Raw genomic sequence first — 21,269 nt, 5'->3', positions numbered from 1 at the left:
CATAGATGTCAGGGGCAATGAGAGAGTGATGGAGGGAGTCACAGTGCTGCTGGCTGGAGACTTCTGGCAGAGTCTGCCAGTAGTCCCAAGGGGAACTCAAGCTGACGAGGTTACTGTGTGTGTCAAGGTGTCGAATCTGTGGCCCCTCATCAGGAAACTCTCACTAAGAAAGAACATGAGGGTCCACTTGAGAGGCGAGATGTCCGCTGGGGAATTCTCTGAACTCCTACTAAAAATAGGGAACAGAGCATATTCCGAGTCCAAAGGAAAGGTGACCATCCCTTCAGGCCTAGGCACAGTAGTGACAACCCTAGCAGACCTAACAGCCACGATATACCTTGACACCGTCACTATCATGGAGAAGTCCACGGACCGGCTGTGCAAGCATGCCATTCTGACCCCCTAGATTGGCAAGCTGCCATCATTAATGAAACACAACTTAACTCACTCAAAATGGAGTACAGATCTGTGGACTCAGTGGTGCAAATGGATGATGCGGTCTACTATCCTGTGGAGTTCCTCAGTATGCTCAACCCTCCTGGCTTCCCAGCCACAAGCTTCTTCTCAAAGTGGGAGCTCCAGTGATGCTGCTCCGGAACCTCAGCCCACCCAACTCTGCAATGGCACCAGACTATGAGTGAAAGACTCCACAGGAACATCATCAAGGCCACATTGTTCACTGGCAGTGCTTGGGGCACGGGGGGGGGGAGTTGGTGTTCATACCACGCATACCACTCATACCATCAGAGAACCCCTTCAAATTCAAGAGACTGCAGTTCCCCCTCAAGGCCTACTTTGCTATGATGATGAACAAATCCCAGGGGCAGACACTGAAGGTGGCAAGAATTGACTTGAGGGAGGACTGCTTCTCACATGGGCAGTTCTACGTGGTCTGCTCCAGAGTGAGCTCACCTAGCACCTGAGGGGAAAACCACCAATGAGGTCTACAAAGAGGTCCTTCAGTTGAAAAAAAAAGGTTGTATGTATTTTTCACTTTGTTTATTGCACTACAATCTTTTCCTTTTAAAATCTCTTCGATAAATGTTACATTTTGAAATTCACTTCATCAGTTTTCAGCATCAACATGCTTCGCTTTATTCAAACACATTTGTGAAGCTCGGGTACTATGCTATTATACTACAAAACCAACTCCAAAAAAACCCCCACAAACCAAAAAACGTTACATATCCATAAGTATTATAACTGGGTTTAAAGTAGTTAAATACCGTAGCAAAGCATGGGCATCAAGCTAGTATATATGTACATATCTGTTCCCTTGAACCAAACAAAAGGATAGGCTCATGCAAAATGAGAACTGTAGGGCATATTCTGAATTCATGGTGCAGAAACTTCTTTACATCATTCTATGCAATTTAGGGAGATAATATGAAAAAAAGATATAGCAAACGGTATTTAACTCAAAAGATGTGGAAGCAAGTCCTTCCACCAAAAATGATCTTTAAGATAATGTCATGCCTTTTCCTATCAAGCAGAAAGGTAGGATTTACTTTATCAACCTTCTAAGTAAGCCATATAAGAAAAGAGTTTCATATTTAAAAATGCCTGAGTTGACAGGTGCTGGCAGGCAAAGACATGAAAAGCTGTGAAAATAAAAAGCAAAAGCTTCAATAGCAGTTAGGAATCACTTGAGGAAATGCTAGTTTCAAGCTCATTCAAAAGGTCACACTTCATATTCCTACTGTCTTAGTTTTACTCATAGGACAGCACAAGGTTTTAGAGTGAAAAATATTTATTCCTCACAAATCCACACATAGAATCATCCCATTCCCCCTTATCACCATAACTCTGTGAGGTAGGTTAGGTAGCAAGATTCTGCACCTTGACTAGTGTAATCAGACATAATATTGTTACTTCTTCTAAGAAATGTTAATTAGATTTTAATAATTTTACCCATTTTAGTACATACCTGTATTTAATTCTTATATATGCTTAAATTTAGAATTAATGCACTTGTATCTCACTGTATATGCTAATCTGAATTTTGATCATGGGCCATTTCCACACGGCTTACCTTCTTCCGGAAAACAGCGTCTTTGCGTGCAAAATCACGCTAGGAAGACGCTGTTATTGCGCGAAATTGCGCAAGAAGATGCTGTCTTCCACGATAACAGCGTCTTCTCGTGCGATTTCACGCAGTAACAGCGTCTTCTCGCACGATTTCGTGTGTGAAGACGCTGTTTTCTGGAAGAAGGTAAGCCATGTGGAAACGGCCACTGATCATTTTAATAAAACTGAAGACTGAAGACATTGAATAGTAGCAATGTTAGTAGTAAGCCACTGCAATGGAAGATACAAACTAGATAGCATAATTTTATAGGATAATACTGCCATCACTATTGCATCTACTTAATCTGGATTTATTTATATGTATATAACTTTTTAATTTTTAATGCATATTGGTACCACATTTTAAATCGTATATTGGTTTTACATTTCTGAATTACATTACTGAAGTTTCTAGTGTGCCACTGCTAGAAGTAGAACACCAAACTTTAGTCAGATACAGAAAGGCAGTTACATGGTCTGAAACCATTCTGCACACAATGTTAGAAATCAGAGGAGGAAGTAGGGGAGCTGGATCTATTAATTGCCTAATGGAGATTCTCACAAATTTATGCAGCAAAAACTAGGCTGGCAGACCACTGCAAATGAAGTTCAGGCACAAAATAACAGGGAAAGGATAAAACCATTAAAATGATGCATTCAATCAAAGCCAAGCTGCTTGCACTTGTTCCCATATCAAGCCATCAAGATGGCATAAATGAAATGCAGACACACTATAATCTGATGTGACAAACTCGCTCACACAAATTAATTTTGAAGCATTCCTCCCCTCCCCCATTAATGGTAAACATGGTCTGCCTTGGAGGCTTAAAATTTTTTTTATCCATTATTATACTGAGCAGCATATATTCCCATATATTTTAGTATTACAATGGAATATATGGAGATTAACACAAGTTGCAAACTTCATCCACCAGGAATAATGGATCTGGTGAAGGGACACACATGTTTTATGGCAAATATTCCAGGTAATGCTGTCGTATAATATCAAGCTAACAAGCTGAACAACAGCCTAACATAATAAAGGGTAATTAATTAGATCCATAATTTTTGCTTTATGACATGATCTTTTATATGGCAACCATCAACTTAATAGCATTTTAAATTGAACAGAGACCCATGGGAAAGAAGCCCCTAACTGTATTACAAATCTTAACTTTTTTCAAAGATGGCCTAATAAATCTGCTTTAATTAAATTAACCCTTAAAAACACTCCTTTGTGACTTTTTTACATTTTCAGAGAATGAGATCAAAACACTTTGCCTTGCTATCTTGAGCACATGAATCACTCACCAAGAACCACCAGGTTCGTCAATAGTTTCAGTAGAATTTCAGTAGCATCTTACAAAATCTGCTATTACAAAATGTGAGAAGCACCCAGGCTCAGAGTAAATGTTACCTGGTAGATACCCAGAAATATCCTGATGTGTTTTTTTAACTGAAAGCAGAGCCAGTAGCAACATAACCTTAGGTGGAGGATCTCCTAGGAATTCTGGCAGGGCCCACTTCCACCAACCTCCACCCACATCCCTCCTCTGCCACATACCTGTGCGCCTTTCTCCCCTGCTGCTCACTTGCACACAATACACTTCCTGTGCTTCTGGCTGCTCAGGCTCCCCAGCTGCCAGCACCACCTGGGAAGAGCATGCAGTTGAGTACAAGTGCTGCTCCTTGTCAAGAAACAAGTCGGTTTCTTGGCTTTTCAAATCTTTAGTTCAGGCTTTGGCCTCATTAGGCTACCGAAGGCCTCATCTGTGGAAAATTAGTCACTATGGCTTTGCAGTTCCCAGAGAACATAAGGGATGAGATGGAACTGAGGCTGACAGGTGCAGAGGGAGCTTCAAGACCAGAGACCAGGAGGGAGTTTTGCGTTCTCATTCCATCTCAAGAAACCCTGGGTGAGCAGGATCAGGCCACGCTGCAGGCAGCCTAGCATAAAGTAAGGCTCTTCATTTTAGTTTGTGCATTGTTGTGCTTTGGCTAGAGGCTGTTGTTGCTGCTGCTTCATGTCAGGACAGGTGTCTAGGACTCTTTTCTCTGGGTTTTGCATTTTGGAGTTCTACCTGGACTTCTGTGCTTCTCATCTGACAAGGTAACATCCATGTCAGAGGAACAAAGTCGTTCAGTATTTAGAGTAGTTATGTAGTTTTGTTATTTTCTTCCCTGTCTTTCTGAATAAACTTTATTAATTATACTTCTGTGGTGTTATTTGGTTTTTGGGGCTTCAGTCTAAATTCAGTACTCAGGCCTACAGCTATCAAGTAATTGTTTATATGGAATTCAACTTGCAGGTGTCCTGATTAACACCCAGTAGGGCGGGATATTTGGTTTTTGGTCTCTTAGCTGAGGATTTGTTAAGAGGGACAGGTGGTGTCTCTCATTACTCCAGGTGAGGATTCACCTCCCAGTAGTGTGTTTTGTTCTTGACCTCCACACTGCCCTTCTTGTGGATATAAGGGGCCTCAACACTCCTGATGGTTATAGCAATGGCACTCCCAGCCACACAAACCTCAGTAAGAAGAGTGTGCAGATGGCTCTGAATATGGATGGTGGGAGGAGTTGTGAGTGGATAGGGGAAGGACACACAGGCATGTGGGGGGCAGGGGGGCAGGAAGAAGGGGTCCTGGTAATGGGCAGAGGTGGCCCTGGTGGTCACTCTATAATAATAATAATATTTGATTTATATACCACCCTTCAGGACAACTTAATGCCCACTCAGAGTGGTTTGCAAAGTATGTCATTATTATCCCCACAACAAAACACCCTGTGAGGTGGGTGGGGCTGAGAGAGCTCCAGAGAGCTGTGAATAGCCCAAGGTCACCCAGCTGGCTTCAAGTGGAGGAGTGGGGAATCAAACCCGGCTCTCCAGATTACAGTCCCGCGCTCTTAACCACTATACCAAACTGGCCCTCTCAAATCCTGGAGCAAGCCCTATTTTGAAGCTCTGCTTTTCATTGGACTTGCTGGAAGGAAGAGAATATATGCTTAGCCCTTGTCCTTTCAGCTGTTTTTCTAGTTAGCCTCCACAACTCCTTTCCCAGGAAAAGATATAGATACCTATAACTTCGCTCACTGTGTGTTGAAACGCACTGCAGAAGAGCATGTCTGAGTAGAAAAGTGCCGGAAAAGGATTAAGCAGCACCAATCAAATTCACAGCTTTTCACAATTTTCTTAAGTGATAGCCATGTAATACCTAGTCTGACTTTGTTTGCAGCCATGTTTTTTATCAGTCTCTTGCCTTTTCTAGGTAAAAAACCCCTACAGTCTTCAGATGCCACCACGATCCATATAGTAAGTATCCTGCAATACTGAACAACCCATGAGTCACTGCTTACCTCAATTTCCGTCAGTATCACAGAAAGCAGATAAGGGGGCTGTGAATCTGTAATTTCCAAGAACATAAAGGTGACTCATGGGGTGTTCAAGGCAAGAGATGAGCAGAGGTACTTTGCCACTGCCTTCCTCCACTAAGCAACCCTTCCTCATTGGTGGTCTTCCATTCAAGTACTGACTATGACCAACCCTGCTTAGTTCTGGGCTGCTGTAATTGTCAATTGATAAGTTGGAAAACTTAGTTATGATGAGATGACCACACATTCTAGCACTATTGGTAAAATGCAAAATTTAGTACCAGATCTACTGAATGAAGAGGTGTGGCCAGTTTGGTGTAGTGGTTAAGAGCGCAGGACTGGAGAACCAGGTTTGTTATTCATTGGACTTGCTGGAAGGAATATATGCTTAGCCCTTGTCCTTTCAGCTGTTTTTCTGGTTAAAACAGCCTCCACAACTCCTTTCCCAGGAAAAGATATAGATATCTATAACTTCGCCCACTATGTGTTGAAAAGCACTGTCAGGCTATGGCTGACAGGATACAGCAGACCGATCTCTGGCCCATTTGCAGTAAGACACCAGTACTTAATCAAATGGATTTTATTCAGAAATCAGATCATTCCCATATTCAGGTCCATAGGTCTACTTAGGAGTAAGACAAGAGTCTAAGCAGCTTGAGTAGAGATTGACAGGAATGACAACATGTGAGAGAGACATTTCTTTTCTAGTCCACTCTTCCTCCCCCTCCCAATTATAAACAATCTTTTGCTGCTCTTTCTTTGTGAGAACATTTTACATATTGGTGAAAATACAATGCGTTGCTAGGAAGAAAAACATATCATAGTCTGAGAGGAAGCACAAGGTTTTATATGAGCACACGTATCCCTCTGATCCACTTTTTCTCTCCTCTCTCAGGGACTGAGAAAAATAGATACCAAACAAAAGGAAATGAGAGTAGAAAAGTGGATCTGGACACTAAGGGGCAGACAAAAAAAGAGATGCTGTGAGTTCTGCTGTTTGGCCTCCCAGCTTTTTTTAAAGAAAGCAATAATCAGTCACAAAGGGGGCAAATTCTGGTTAGAATCATAGTATGCGTAGGGATTAAGCTCCCTTATCGCCATCTCCCTGGTTTGAAATTCCCTAGAATGCATTTATTTGCTTTGCTAGGGAAAACATAACAGTTAACAGCAATGTTCATTTGGATTTACACCATAATAATAATAAGCAGGATACAGGTCTACCAAAGGGCTCATATAAATGTGGAAGATGCAAACAGTGTTCCTTGATCATGACTCCAGATGAGATAGAACCACTGGGTGTTTATACTACACGTGATTTTGTAAATTGCAATACAGGTGTTGTATATTTATTGAGGTGTCCATGTGGACTGTTACATGTAGGCAGCACCACACGCTCTATTAGAATTAGGTTAAGTGAACATCAGTCTAGAATTAAGAATTGTGTAATAGAAGCCCCGTTAGTACCGCATTACCTGGATAAGAAGCACAGCGAAATGGATATGCACTTTACTATACTTTTTAAGACTAACGCAAGGGCTCCTACTGTGGCTACAAGGGAACTTCGACAGAAGGAGACCTTTTGGATCTACAAGCTAGCTAGTCTTATACCCAATGGTTTAAATATAGCAAATGACTTTTCGTGCTTCTTGGGGTAATGCAGCTGATAAGTAGAGATCACTTTAAATAGAGACTCTCCACAATAGGAAGGTGTGGGAAGGTGTTTTTGTACTTAAGGTAGTAATGAGGTTAATGATTGCAAACGTGATAGGAATTGGATATGTTAATGGGTACTTAAGAGTAATGGCTGAATGTATTTTCAAGTAAGTGTATTCATGCTTGTTATTGCTATAATGATGTTTGCACAGTATTTATTGTCACCACGTTACATAATATTTATTATTGTATATCTCTCCAGTAACTGTGTTCTTTGAAAAAGATATTCCTGAAACGGGTTTGACTGGGATCTAGACCACCCGTTAGAAGATTTGTTGTCACAGAACAATTAATGTACACCAGGAGAAATATATGAAAGGTCTACTAAATAATCTGTGATTCATGCGGTCAACTGGAATGAACTTTTAAACTGCATTCAAACTCACAGTCGGAATACAAGGCGTGCCAGACCCTGGACTGAAGGACTAGTGTTTAGATGGTGCTAATCATGCATTTGCACTTTACAATCTAGTGCAATAATAATATGTCAGCACTTTGAGCACTGAGCACTTTATTGATTGCCAATGGGAATTGAGGACGCCTGTATGAATGTTATTTTCTGACTGGTCAAACAGTGGTGTAATTGTTACATGTGGTATAGTTCATTAATTATATATACGTGTTAAGCAGTGGATATTAAATTTTGAAGACATTGTTAATACGCGGGTAATAATTTTGTTTTTGGTTCGCTACTTGCTTACCGCGTTGCTCTACATTGCTGTTAACTGTATGTTTTCCCTAGCAAAGCAAATAAATGCATTCTAGGGCATTTCAAACCAGGGAGATGTCGATAAGGGAGCTTAATCCCTACGCATACTACGATTCTAACCAGAATTTGCCCCCTTTGTGACTGATTATTGCTTTCTTTAAAAAAACTGGGAGGCCAAACAGCAGAACTCACAGCATCTCTTTTTTTGTCTGCCCCTTAGTGTCCAGATCCACTTTTCTACTCTTATTTCCTTCTGTTTGGTATCTATTTTTCTCAGTCCCTGAGAGAGGAGAGAAAAAGTGGATCAGAAGGATATGTTTAGCATGTGTGCAGGGTGTGCTCATATAAAAAAAAACATGCTTGAATATTTAAGCAACTTAAATGCAGATTTCTCGACTTTACATATGTGATACCAAACATTAACACTTCAATGTTCTTTAAACATTTAATGCCCAGATAGCTTGTGAGTGGCATTTTCACTACGCAAAATATATAGATTAGTGGTCAGCCTCTAGTAAAAAAATAAATACCATAAAACTGTTTACAACATTGCACATAAAGGAAAAAGAACCTCTGCATCAGTGATGCAGTAAGTACTATCCAACAGGTGCCAAATAATTTTAATGGTATCATTCATCTGTGGCATTAAGCAAAGAGATTGTGTAAATGTTGAACACACCCCATAGTGTAGGGAGAAATGATGTACAGCCTAACCCTGTTGGGAAGTGATTTACAGTGCCCACCTAAGCAGAGGTCAACCTTACTAAGCCAATTGACTTCAATGGGAAGGATGAAACTTCACAATTGACTTCAACGGGAAGGATGAAACTTCACTAAAGGTGACAGTGTTCATGTCCAGGGAAGCAGTGAGGTATACTTAACAAGTCTCACCAAATTAAAATCCTTTATTTTGAATTGGCACAGGCTGTCCCCAACTGAACAATTAAGTACTTAAAATCAAATTTCACATGGAAATTGTACAAAATCTGGCAATGTTTTCAAAAAGGCTCTCCTAAACCATTTTCTTGGAAGTAAGAAACACTGGTCTCAATGGATCCTGCTTCCAAGTAGCCATGCTTGGGATCAGAAGGCTTACCTGTATTATGGGAGACCAGTTCACATGTTACCCTGACAGCCTGGTTGCTGTCACTAGTTACAGCTACACTAGTGTGATTCCCACACGTTTGGCTATGAAGTGAACTTGAATCCATATAGGATGAGTTAACCACATGTGTGAAAGACCAGTTTTTTGAACAACTTTGTTTGCACAGCTCAACTCCTCCTGAATCACTTTTTCATACACAGTCAAATGTGCAGAAAAGCAGCTATGTAGTTTAGGTCTCTAATGGCAAATACATTGAGTGGACAACATATAGACTGTACTATATTTTCCATGTAAAATACTGTCTTTCCTCAGTATGTTCACTGTTACATAGCATTGGCAAATGTTTTATATGAATTTACTCCATGAGTTTAGAGGATTGCCTTCCTATATGGTAACTTGTCATATCATTCTAGTTACCTACATTAAAAAACAAGCTCAACAGATATTTTACTGAAGGCAATTTATATTCAATCTACTGGCTTTTGAGATTTAAGGATTTTTTAAAATGAGAGTTTAGGATACTTTTTGATAACTGTTTTGATAACTTTGACAATTCATTTTATTATTTCGATCTGAGAGAAGCATTAATACTTCTATTTCAATAATTTAAAGAGATTTCCCATTAAAATAATTATTCTTGTTTATTTAACTTATAGAAAAATATTATATTTATTGAACTGTAATTTAAATATCATTTACACAATATATATCTGGGTTTTATACTCTGAAAACAACTAGCTGTACTAGGATGATGAGCAAAATATTAATTACCAGCAGCATCTCACCATTTGTGGTATTCTTTTTGAAGTTGTCCAGAAATTCCTCCAGGAGTTGTGACTGGTTAGGAGGGGGCAACAAGTTTCTTGGTTCCTTGGAAATATCACCATCTGACCACGAAGTACATAGAGCACTTTTATTGCTGTTGTGACTTGTACTCAAAGTGAGCATCACACTCTTCTCAGAGAACAATAACTCCATCTGTCTAAGGTCAAGATCGGATACAGACTCTCCATTTATAACTAAGATTTCATTGCCCACACGCAACCCTGGGGACATGAAAAAGAGAAAATTAAAAAATGATTTGGTAGACACTATACTAGCGGTCAAAGGTAATCATCATGCCACACTGCAATTTAATTGTTCAGCTTCCTTATATTATTACCTGCAGTTGATGAAATGCACTTTGAGGAAAGGGGGTGTCCAAACATACACTTTGGAAATAATCCTAAACAGGTCTACTCTAATAGAGAACCCATTTTATTAAATGGGGCTTACCACAAAGAAAGTATTCTTTAGGATTACAGTCTTTATCAAGTTTCAAATTCTGTATTTTATCCAGAAGGGTAGAATGAATTTAGTTTTTCTTAAGCAGAAATAAAAGAATAAGCTGGAAATAAGAGAATAATTTTTGTGCTTGTTACTTTTAAGGTGAACCATGAAAATATGACATGGTAGTAATGTTAGTCAACAGTCTACTGTAGCCAAAACAGCTATAACAATAAGTCTTGAGGCTCTTTAAAGACTAGTGAATTTATTATGGCATAAGTTTTTGTGAGCTGACTTCATCAGATCCATGTAATTTATGCCACAATAAATTTTGTTAGACTTTAAGGTGCCCCAAGTGTTTTCTTGTTTCCTAAAACTATCGTCAAAGTTTTACTTCTACGAATCGATTAATTCGGTTTTAGCTTAGTGTTTTGTCCAAGCCACAAAATAGGCAACAGACAGAATTTAACCAAATCTCTTCATAACACCAGTATAACTGACTACAAAGAAATGAAAGAAACAAGATCTCAAATACCAAGGTATTTGGCAGGAGAGAAATATGGATAATGTGGGATGCTTATTAATTCCTCCAGATTAGCACGGGTTCCAGGAGTCTGAGAATTCCGGGGATAAAATAACAAACAACAGGGCCTCCGTTCATTTATTTCTAAGTGCCAAGAGCTGATGGTCTTCCCTGGGGGCAGGCATAGAGCTAAGGCCAGGAAACACAGGAAAAGTGATATAAAATCCAAGTACCCTGAAGCTCAGAATCTGCCTCCTTCCTTTGGGGCACCCAGCTCAAGATTCCCTTTCTACATGGCATGTTTTTATTATATTTACTTGTAAGGCATCTTAAGCAGGCTTTCTGGAAAAGATGGCATAGATATCTTCCAAATAAAACAAATACATAAATGAACACAAACTGAACATTCCCAAAAGGACAGCCATGTTATTATCCCAAAATAAAACAGAATCCAGTGGCACTTTAAAGACTTATGAAATTTGTCCATGATTCTGGTTTTTCCTCTCTCTCTTTTTTTAGTTACAATTTTTAAGAGAGGTTTTTCCTTTCTTAAAGACTGCACCCTACCAACAGCTTCTTGTCAATGGACCACTTAACAGAGAGACAAACTCAGGAACTGAATCCTATAACAGACCTAATCTTGTCCCCATATACCAGGGGTGCCCAACCTTTTTAAGTCGGCAGGCATATTTGGAATTCTGACACAGTGTGGTAGGCACAGGGACAAAATGGCTGCTGCATGAAGTTGAGCCAGCCGCAAAATGGCTGCTGCAGCTTACCTTCATTCATAAAGAGAATATCCCTTGTGCTTAGAAGCACCTTCTGCCAAAGCAATGTTTTTAAAAATCTGTACAGCCAATCAAATCTCTAATGGTCAATCAGAAGCGTTGCTGGGCAAAAGTCCCACCTGGCCTCACCACTTTTCTAAAAACACTTGGCGGGTACCAGAAAAGGTGTCAGCAGGCACAATTGTATCCACGGGCACTACATTGAGGAGGACCCCTGCCATATACATTCAGGCAATACGACTATGGGACCTAATAACATCAGTTACTTTAATATATGAATCATGAGCCAACAATGCCTTTCTACTATCTATAGTGAACAAACAGGATGGTTTCTGTGTGAGAGAATTAGTTAACACAAATCTGATATTAAAAAATGCTACATTCAGACACCAGGGGGGGATATTTTTATCTTCCTACACATACCGCAGTAGATTTAAAAGTCACTGTTCTACAAAAAAACTTCAAAGGGAGCATACAACATGAAAGTCCTAAATTAGAAATTAAACACTATCTTTCACCCTTGCTTAAAGAGAGATTGGGATTTCCTTACTCTAATAGCTCAACACAACCCATTTTAAGGGACTTTAATTGGCTCTTCTTAGCACATTGTATCATACAGCAATCTATTGATATAACTATCCATGCTGTAACTAACTAATAGTTAATTTTTCTTATGCTTCAGACTATTTCTTCTGTGACTAACCATGTTGATCTTACTTCATTACACTTTAATTATGTTTAGCTGTGCCCCATGAAAGGCTGAAACCTCTGACCTCTCTAATCAAGCACTAACTGTCAAATCCATGCCAGTTCCTTACACAAGTAATCACATTTGAAAGGTTTATGACAGGAATCACACCAAGCTTCTCTCTGTTCCAGTACTTCCTCTTTCTTTCCTCTCTTTTGTAATTTTGTTATTTAAAAAAATCTCCAAAATGATTATCTTTAACATCTGAAGAAGGTCGTACTCAAAAAAGCTAATGCTGGAATAAATGCGATTAGTTTTTAAGATGCCACCGGAATTTGTTTTATTTTGCCAAATATTCCTATCATATCCAACTGTGAAATCAGAGACTTCCAATTTGGTAGAGCAAGGCTGTGAGACAATCCAGTCAAAACATTTCCCCAGCTTTGGGGTACAACGTCACATAGGAATATCACTGTTTGTAAAGTATATACTCATTTGGAACATGTTACCAACTGTAGCTTCTCAATGAGCACACACACTGAAAAAAAGACATTTGTGAGATCCTCACACACAGCATTAACACTAGTGCATGGGAAAGTTGTCATGTTACAGTGGCGTAGTGTGGGCGGGACGAGAGGGGTGATTGCCCCGGGCGCAGAATTCTTAGGGGAGCAAAATTTCCTGGGTCCATGCAAAAACGTCATTTGCAAGAAGTCCCAGAAGCAGAAGGAGAGCAATTCCCCTCCCCGCAGAAGGTTTGCAAAGGCGCGCTGCCTTCCCCAGAAGGAAACCTTCCAGGCAGGCAGAACATTGCAAGGAGGGTGCTTCCTTTCCAAGACGCCTTGGCGAAATTCACAAGGTCCTTCCCTACTTGTTGTTTTTTTTCCCTCGCAAGGCGATCTTCCCCCTTCCGTGCAGTGCGAAAATGGACCCAGGCAGGGGGCTTGTGAGAGCGAGTGAGGATTCCAAGCAAGTCACATGGAAAAGCGAGTGAGCCCGCTACCTGATCCCAATTCGTGTTGCAGAAGTTGAAGCGCTAAATTTGTCTGCTTTTGTCTCGAGATTGGATCGAAATGCGCCAGAGAGGGAAGGAGGGAAGAGAGATTGGCCAGAGCGTGGCTTCCAGGAGGACACATAGGAATGACTGCCGCCCAGGAGTTGCTGCTATGAAAGTTAGCACGATGGGGTGGCCTCCATTTTGCTGCTGGCACACAGGGGCATGGACCCAGAGAGGTCCAAAGCCAGGCATGCATTGCTGCTCTGCACATCCCCACTATTTTCAAGTTAAATAAGAATGGGAGAGAGCACCGCCAGATGTTATCCCATAAAATCTTTAATTATTCATTTACAGCCACCCTTTCTCAACAGGGCTCAAGGTGAATTAGAACAGCAGGGTTTGAATCCAATGGCACCTTAGAGACCAACAAGATTTTTCAAGGGTGTAAGCTTTGGAGAGTCAAAGCTCCCTTCTTTGTATCTGCTGGAGTCCAATGCCCCTTAGAGACCAACAAGATTTTCAGGGTAGAGGCTTTTTAGAGTCAAAATTCGCTTCTTCAGATCTACAGGATTTGAGTCCAGAACTGTGTGCAGTTCTGGTCACCATTTCTCAAAAAGACACTGCAGAGTGGAAAAGGTACAGAAGAGGGCAACCGAGATGATTAAGGGGTCAGAGACAAAGCAAATTTTTTCTCCCTCTCTCAAAATTCTAGAACTCTGGAGCATCCCAAGAAGTTGATGGGCAGTAGATACAGGGAGTACAAAAAGAAATGCTTCTTTACCCAATGAGTGATCAAAATGTGGAATTCGCTGCCAAATGATGTAATGGTGGCCACAGCTTTAAAAGGGGATTAGACAGATTCAGGGAGGACAGGTCTATCCATGACTCTTCCTCCTTTCTGTATTACTTGCCTGCCACCATGCAAGCATTTCCATTACCAAGAACAGATGAACGCTTGGTCAATTACATCCATGCCCCTCCCCCTTTCTCGACTCAGGTGAAACTGACAAGGCTTGGGGGAGATCATGGGGTTTTTCTACACCAGTTATATGCCCCAAGTTCAATACTGTTGGGAAGCGGGGTCTTTTACTCCTCCCTACAGCATGGTGGTGTAGTTTGGTGTAGTGGTTGTTGTGACATTAAGAATCATTTTAACTATCACTATTTCAACTGCCAGTTGTGAAAGAAGTTTCTCAAAACTTAATCAAAATGTATCAGAGATCTACAATGAGCCAAGAAAGAATGAGTAACCTAGCAATACTATCAATTGAGAGAGATTTCAATATTGATTTCAATACTGTTATTGAAAAAGTTGCACAAATTGAAACCAGGCTATTTTAAATAAATTTGAGTATACTAGCATTAAATTAATTTTATTTTAATTACATCAGTATTTTCTTAAAATACAATACATGTGTTTGGGAGGGGGGTAAGGGGTTCAGTTCTGGACTGGTGGAAGGGACTCAGGGAGTGCTAAAGGTCCACGGGTTAGGGGGCGCAATACTTGCCCTGCCCCAGGCTCCGGCAACGCACGCTATGCCACTGTTGTGTTATTAAGGATGCCCAAGAGAAACACTACCAACAATCTTGCATAAACACTGGCACAACTCAGAAATTCACAGAGGTATTTGCTCTGTGTCCAATGCAACATCTGCATCATTAGAAGATAACACCATCAGAAAAGAGCTAATACGTACCTTCATCATATGCCATCCCATCAGGAAGAACATCACTTATGAATATCTGGGTTAGATGCTGATGTTCATCAACTTGTGCGGTAACTGCAAATCCTAGAAAAAAATACTGCCATTTTTTGTGTTTCCTTAAAAAATTCTTAATATAATTTCATATTTGACAAGGCTTCATTAAGTGTTTATCAAAATGTCTCATATTATTTAACTACTAACTGATTTCCCACATGTTCCTCTTCACCCCTAAATAGGTGATGCATGGATTAGCAAGACCCACGTGAACAAAAAAGAAAAGCAAGCAAGCAGGAAAGGGATCTACTGGGAGAATAGGAAATTATCCAAAATAATGCAACATTATTTTGAATCCCCGTGTTCTACTGCTGGGAACTGCTTGAACTCACTTCTCATGTATTTTACCTCCAAACAGCAAGCTCATCAACACCTGGTCATTTCCCACATAACACAGCAGGGTTTTTTTTTTAAAGTTTGCTTTGACACAGAGAAATCCCTGCTTCTCCTGCCCCAATATACACAATCAAACCATCACATAGACATAGTAGGATGAATCCAGTCTCTCTCTGTCCCAGATTAATTGAACACAACCCCAAAGTTCCTGGTAAGAGAAGCCAAGAAAAACACAGATACAAGATCAACAAAAGGAGACTTACCAAAAAGCAGACTTACCAAAATCAGTTACACCGTCATTCTTAGTAAGATGCACATGATAGATACTTAAGGGGATGATTTCTATTTCATCATATATCTGCAAGAAAAGAAAAATCCAATTTGAATTTGAACCATGAAATATGTACCTGCAGGATGCATTAGCAGTCAAGTCAAATTATGCCACTATTAGGATGGGTCCTGCCATTAGGCAGAACAATGAATTCCTTTTAAGTGGCAGATTCTGGGCACTATTAAAGGGTGGTAAAATAACAGCTTTTTAAAATTCGTTCTATTTTAGCTCAGTTAGGCTGAATGTCATTTGGATTTTAAGTCAGATGGCTTGAGAACTCTGTGCCTGAGCCTTGATGTTGAGTGAGCAAAGTTGTCAAAATTAACAGTGAAATCCCAAACAGAGATACACACTTCTGAGCCCACTGACTTCAATGTAACTCTCCAGTCAGCTATATTGCATTCAGTTAAGTGCCATTCTTATAAATAATAGAGTAGTATCAAGTTAGTACTCAGCATGGCCAGATAAGCACTACATTAGCTACTAGTTAGCAGCTTACTGTGAAGAAGAGTGGTGAGGCTATGTTACATGCAAGTCATGCACCAAACTATCAAATACTACAGCCAACCCCCCACCCTGGCAACCAGCTCTTTTTCATCATATTCACATGGAGACAGGCATCAAAATTTCAGGCCCGTATGATTTCTTTGGTAGATTTTTTAATGTTTATTTATTTATGTCATTTATAGTCCGTCTTTCTCACTGAGACTCAAGGTAGATTACATAGTGTGAAATCAGTACAATCAATATCAAGGACATTTCCATAAGCAATGCCATAGGGTAAATAAATGCAAGTTTACAAAGACGTAGCATTAGCAAGAATCCAATACAGAGTTGAAGAAATGCTGGATCAGAGCATAAGCAATTCTAAGACGGGCATTGAACAACATGTAACTACCCACCAGGATCATACTAGAAGCACAGGTAGCACATAGGAGGACATACTTAAAGTAACAGTTAGGACATAAGGCAACATAGTGGTGAAGTCTATGACCCCTAACTCATTAAATGAAGCATCTGAGACTAATGTGTGAGAGCCCCTATATATGCCTTGAGGAAGAACATGTTCCTCCTCCTTTATTTTAGATGTTTGGTTTTAAGATTGGGTTGGGGCAACAGCTGATTTGTTCTAACCACAGCTGTTCCTATGCCATTCAGTTGCTCCCCACTCTCCCTTGCCTCCTGTCTCATTTCCCATTGACTCCATGGGGACAGCTCCTGAATACGTGGCTAGAGAACTGAAGTCTTTGGTTCTCAGAGCCATGTAACAACTAAATTAATAAACTATAACCAAAGTTATAATTATACAAGCTACATGTTTTATGTTCCTTTTACTCAAAGCAAAGTCCAAAAGAAATCAAAGTAGCCAGGTTTTGAAAAAAATCGCTAATAACTGGCTGCCACTAGTCCTCAAGTCCAACTGCATGCGCCTTACAAGATTTGTAAATTGGTGCACAGAAGTGCTTAGAATGTTGGTCTTGTACTGGGGAAACACATGTTCAAATCCCCATTTAGACATGAAGCTTGCTGGCTGTCCTAAAACCAGTCACTTTCTCCCAGACTACTTAACCCACAGGGCAATTGTATGGACAAAATGGAAAACCACATATACCACTACAAGCTCCCTAGAAGGGCAGGATAAAAATGTAGTAAGTCAACATTAGTCAGCCTTTATTATTAAGAATAATAATTATTAAGAACTGAGTCTGACCCTTGCAGACTTGGTTAAGAGCCTAGGGGTTATACTGGATCCAGCATTACTACTAGAAAAACAAGTGAAGGCAGCAACAAAAAATGCTTTCTACAACTTCACTCTAGCCTGGAAGATGGCTTCTTGACACTACTGACCTGGCCACTTGGATCCACGCTATGGTAACATCAAGGCTTGACTATTGTAATGCTCTATACATAGGTCTCCCATCTAAGTTAACTAGGAGGCTCCAATTAGTGCAAAATGTTGGCGCTTGACTGTTATCAGGAGCAAGCAGGAGCATGAACATCACTCCCATCGTACAGTCGCTCCACTGGCTACCCATCAGTTACCATGCTCAGTTCAAGGTATTAGTTATTACATACAAAGTTCTTCAAGGCTTTGGCCTGGCATACCTACGGGACCACCTACCTCCCTATGTTCCTCCACAGCAGCTTCGCTCATCTCAACAGGGTCTCCCGCAGGTGCCAGGCTGTGCACGAGTGAAGTCAGCAGCAGCCCATACATGGGCTTCCTCTGTGGCGGCCCTTATCCTGTGGAATAACCTGCCTGAGGAAGTCAGAAGAGCCCCCACTCTCCTGGCTTTTCATAAATGATGCAAAACCAAACTATTCAAAAAGGCTTTTTACCCAAATGGGAAGGCTGTATTGTAGGGATGGGGTCTCAGATGCTTCGCTAATGAGTTAGGAACCATAGACTTCATCACTATATTGCCTTACATATTATCTGCTGGTTTAAATATGTACTCCTATGCACCACCTGTGCTCCATGTTGTCTAATGTCAGTGCTAGAATTGATTATGTTTTGCTCCAGTATTTTTTTCTACTCTGTCTTGGATCCTTGCTAATGCTATGTCTTTTAAACTTGTATCTATTTACCTTATGGTATTGTATTGAAATGTACTTGATACTGATTGTATTAACCTCATACTGTGTAATCCACCTTGAGTCTCAGTGAGAAAGGCGGACTATAAATGACGTAAATAAATAAAATAAGAATACAAAGAGGATATATTTGTTTATTTAGGGAATTTATATACAGCTTGTCAATTATAAATAACACACAATATATCCACTAATAAGAGTGCTGACCAAGAAACCTTAACATGCCACTTGCCTGGTCTTGTATATATTCATACACTTCAGGAATATAGTGTTCAACATTTTCTTCAATAAGCCTTCTAAGTTGTAAGGCATAATGTCTTGGTTCCAGTTGCTTAATCTAAGAGGTAAAAAGAATTTTTGGGAACTCAGAATTTATTTGTACAAGCCCAGATGTCATACATACACATTCCTTCAAGTTATGCAAAGATAACCTTCAACAAGTCATATCCTAAATAGCCACTATAAATAAATAAACCTAACTGTACAAAATTCCTAGAAGCACAGATTTGGATTGCTTCTAAACCCCTGAAGGGTTTATGGTGTTACTTCCTGTGTATAAAATAAATCAAGTGGTAGGATGTGTAAATAAACTTTAAAGCTTGTTCTCTTCTTCCTCTGCTTACACAGGCATTTGTTAGTTTCTATAGCTCTTACAGATGGCATAGTTCTGCTGAGTGATACATTCACATCTGATGCAGAAAATGCATGTGCGCACACAGGCTATTAAGAGAAGGGTGTTATGTACTGGTTTGGCTTTTACTGTGTTTTTACTGGCAATTTCATTTGAGATCATGAAACCACCTACTTTTCGCAGCGTGTGGTTATAGCCAGGAAGCTAAATAATGAAATAAAGAATGCTTCCCTTAAGATATTGGTTTCATATCCTTCAGGGGCTCATCCCTCAAACATCTGGAATGCTACTGAGGCTGCCCTGATTTTACTTTTAACATCAGTAGTGCAATGCAGAGTCAAACAGACTGTAAGTGCAGACTCTTATTTCACTCACCAGTCAGTAGAATTTCTAGCTACAATGTACTCAGCAACACATTTACCAAACTTTAATTTAAAATTACATTATATTCCAATTTACAGCACAACCAGAAGAGGAAAATCTAATGAATCAAATAAATGTTTGTTATAAATGTTATAAATGTACAAATAAATATTTGTTAAGAACATTGCATCAGATGTCAATTATCACATTCAAAACTATTAGTTATATTATAGAATATAGATAAAAAGTTCCACGTACCATTATATCTGATAATATCAATTCAAATGGGAAAAAATATTTTTAAATCTTTGTGAATCTTTGATGCTGCAAACAACAGTTGTTCACAAAAATGTACCAAAGAGATCTATGAGTTATGATAATATTAAGAAAATGAATACACAGCAAAAATAGCAATACACCCTAAGTTGTCTTAAGGTACATTTTTTGAGAACGACTGCTTGGCAACACCATCCATCCTTAAAAGAAGAAAACAATTATGTGCAGTTACTGGATTCACAGAATTATTTTGACTAGGACTTCCTCTGCATACTAAAGAAGACTTCCAAGCACGTTTAGTACATTGTTCTGCTTGCTGAACTAAAGGATAAATTGTCTACAGGCTGTTTAACATTTGTTTTTATGGGCCATTTAGAAATACTTTCATCGAAGCCAAGATAATGGTTTGTAGAAAGTAAAGAACACGGGTTCCATTCACTGAGGCTTGTGCACCCCGCTTAGTGCAAGGAGGTTAGTGGAACAGTTTCATGGGATCCAAGCCACTTAATTTAGACATCTTTTTAATACCAGGAAACACAAGATGTTTGCAAGTAATGGCAAAGATCCTTCACCTACTCGGTATTAAGACAACCTGATATTCCCTAGTAGCTAATGGGAGTTAAGCACCCAGTGCCTTTTCAGTCTCTAATAAGCAGCCCTGCATCACACACAAACATCAACATACACCAACTTCAAACATCATACTGTACTAAAGAATGAATATTCCCAACACTCACCAGAGAAGTATGGTAATGTAAGAAAAAAGAACCAGGAAATATGTAGCAGAAGGTAGTCAGCATTAAGGGATGTCTTACGGAAAAAATACATTAAAATATACAGAGTAGAAAGAAAGATAAAACAGGAAAAAGTTTTAATTGAAATGAAGAAACCAAAATAACTTCAGATCAAATGATGTGATAGCCACTAAAAGAAAAGTTAAATAGTTTTTATAAACAGATAGTTTGTCAAGCATACTAAGTAACAAGAGTGATTTCAAAAAATCTTATACAAATGCTTCTGGCTGTCTTAAAATTTGCCATGTTGAAATAGAAATACCTTTTCCAAAAATATTTTCATTTTTCAGCTCTCTCCTGCCACCTATAGGTCACTCAAGGATTGCCTACAAAAACATACATCTTTCCTTCCAGTTTTTAAATACTAGTTGTTTCAATAGAAGCTAAACTATATTATAGGTTTTAATTCTGGAAACAACATCAGGCAGGACAACATGCTTTCACACTGTGCTGAGCAGATTAACAAACTTTATCAGTTCAGTAAACTGAGGCAACGAAAAAAGTTATTATGTAGCCATTCGTATATAACATTGTATAGAAAGGCCCCACAAAATAAAAGGCAAGCTGGAACAATATTTCTAGTTGTAAAAGGAATGGGGGATTGCTCAACAGGAATCCAACCTGCCTTACTGGCTACACTGAAAGTATAGGATTCATAAGCCTGGGCCTTCCAATTTCAATGAAAGCTAATGGCATTGGTGAAGACTATCTATCATTAGATGTGAGCAAACTTTGTCGTCTAAACTAAATCCCCTCCCAACCCATGCCACTTTCCTTTCCTCTGTCAGTCCAGCATAATCCAAAAAGTGATCACTCTTAACTATTCAATGAAGTCCACTTAATTCGGTTCAGTTTGGGCTTGATTGCATCAAACTCTTTCAGGCAAGTTAAAATTTCTTGGTAAGAGCTATGATTTATAAATAGGGGTGTGAAAAAAATTACTGTGCTCTTTCATTTT

At 39.5% G+C, this 21,269-nt stretch overlaps 1 protein-coding gene across 3 annotated transcripts in view; it reads right to left on the bottom strand.

The window, feature by feature from the left end:
* TIAM2 (TIAM Rac1 associated GEF 2) overlaps positions 1-21,269 on the bottom strand; it is a 215,442-nt gene that overhangs the window by 59,903 nt on the left and 134,270 nt on the right. For all 3 annotated transcript variants that reach the window (XM_054969841.1, XM_054969840.1, XM_054969839.1), the window contains 4 exons: positions 18,480-18,584; positions 15,601-15,679; positions 14,923-15,015; positions 9,749-10,009 (listed from right to left, as the gene is read on the bottom strand). In XM_054969841.1, the coding sequence (XP_054825816.1) occupies positions 9,749-10,009; positions 14,923-15,015; positions 15,601-15,679; positions 18,480-18,584 (538 nt within the window). The remainder of the gene's footprint in view (positions 1-9,748; positions 10,010-14,922; positions 15,016-15,600; positions 15,680-18,479; positions 18,585-21,269) is intronic.

This window comes from Eublepharis macularius, chromosome 1, assembly GCF_028583425.1.
Source record: "Eublepharis macularius isolate TG4126 chromosome 1, MPM_Emac_v1.0, whole genome shotgun sequence".
Taxonomy (NCBI): domain Eukaryota; kingdom Metazoa; phylum Chordata; class Lepidosauria; order Squamata; family Eublepharidae; genus Eublepharis; species Eublepharis macularius.
Note: the sequence above shows the minus strand (reverse complement) of the source record. Positions and strands in the feature narration are given on the sequence as shown.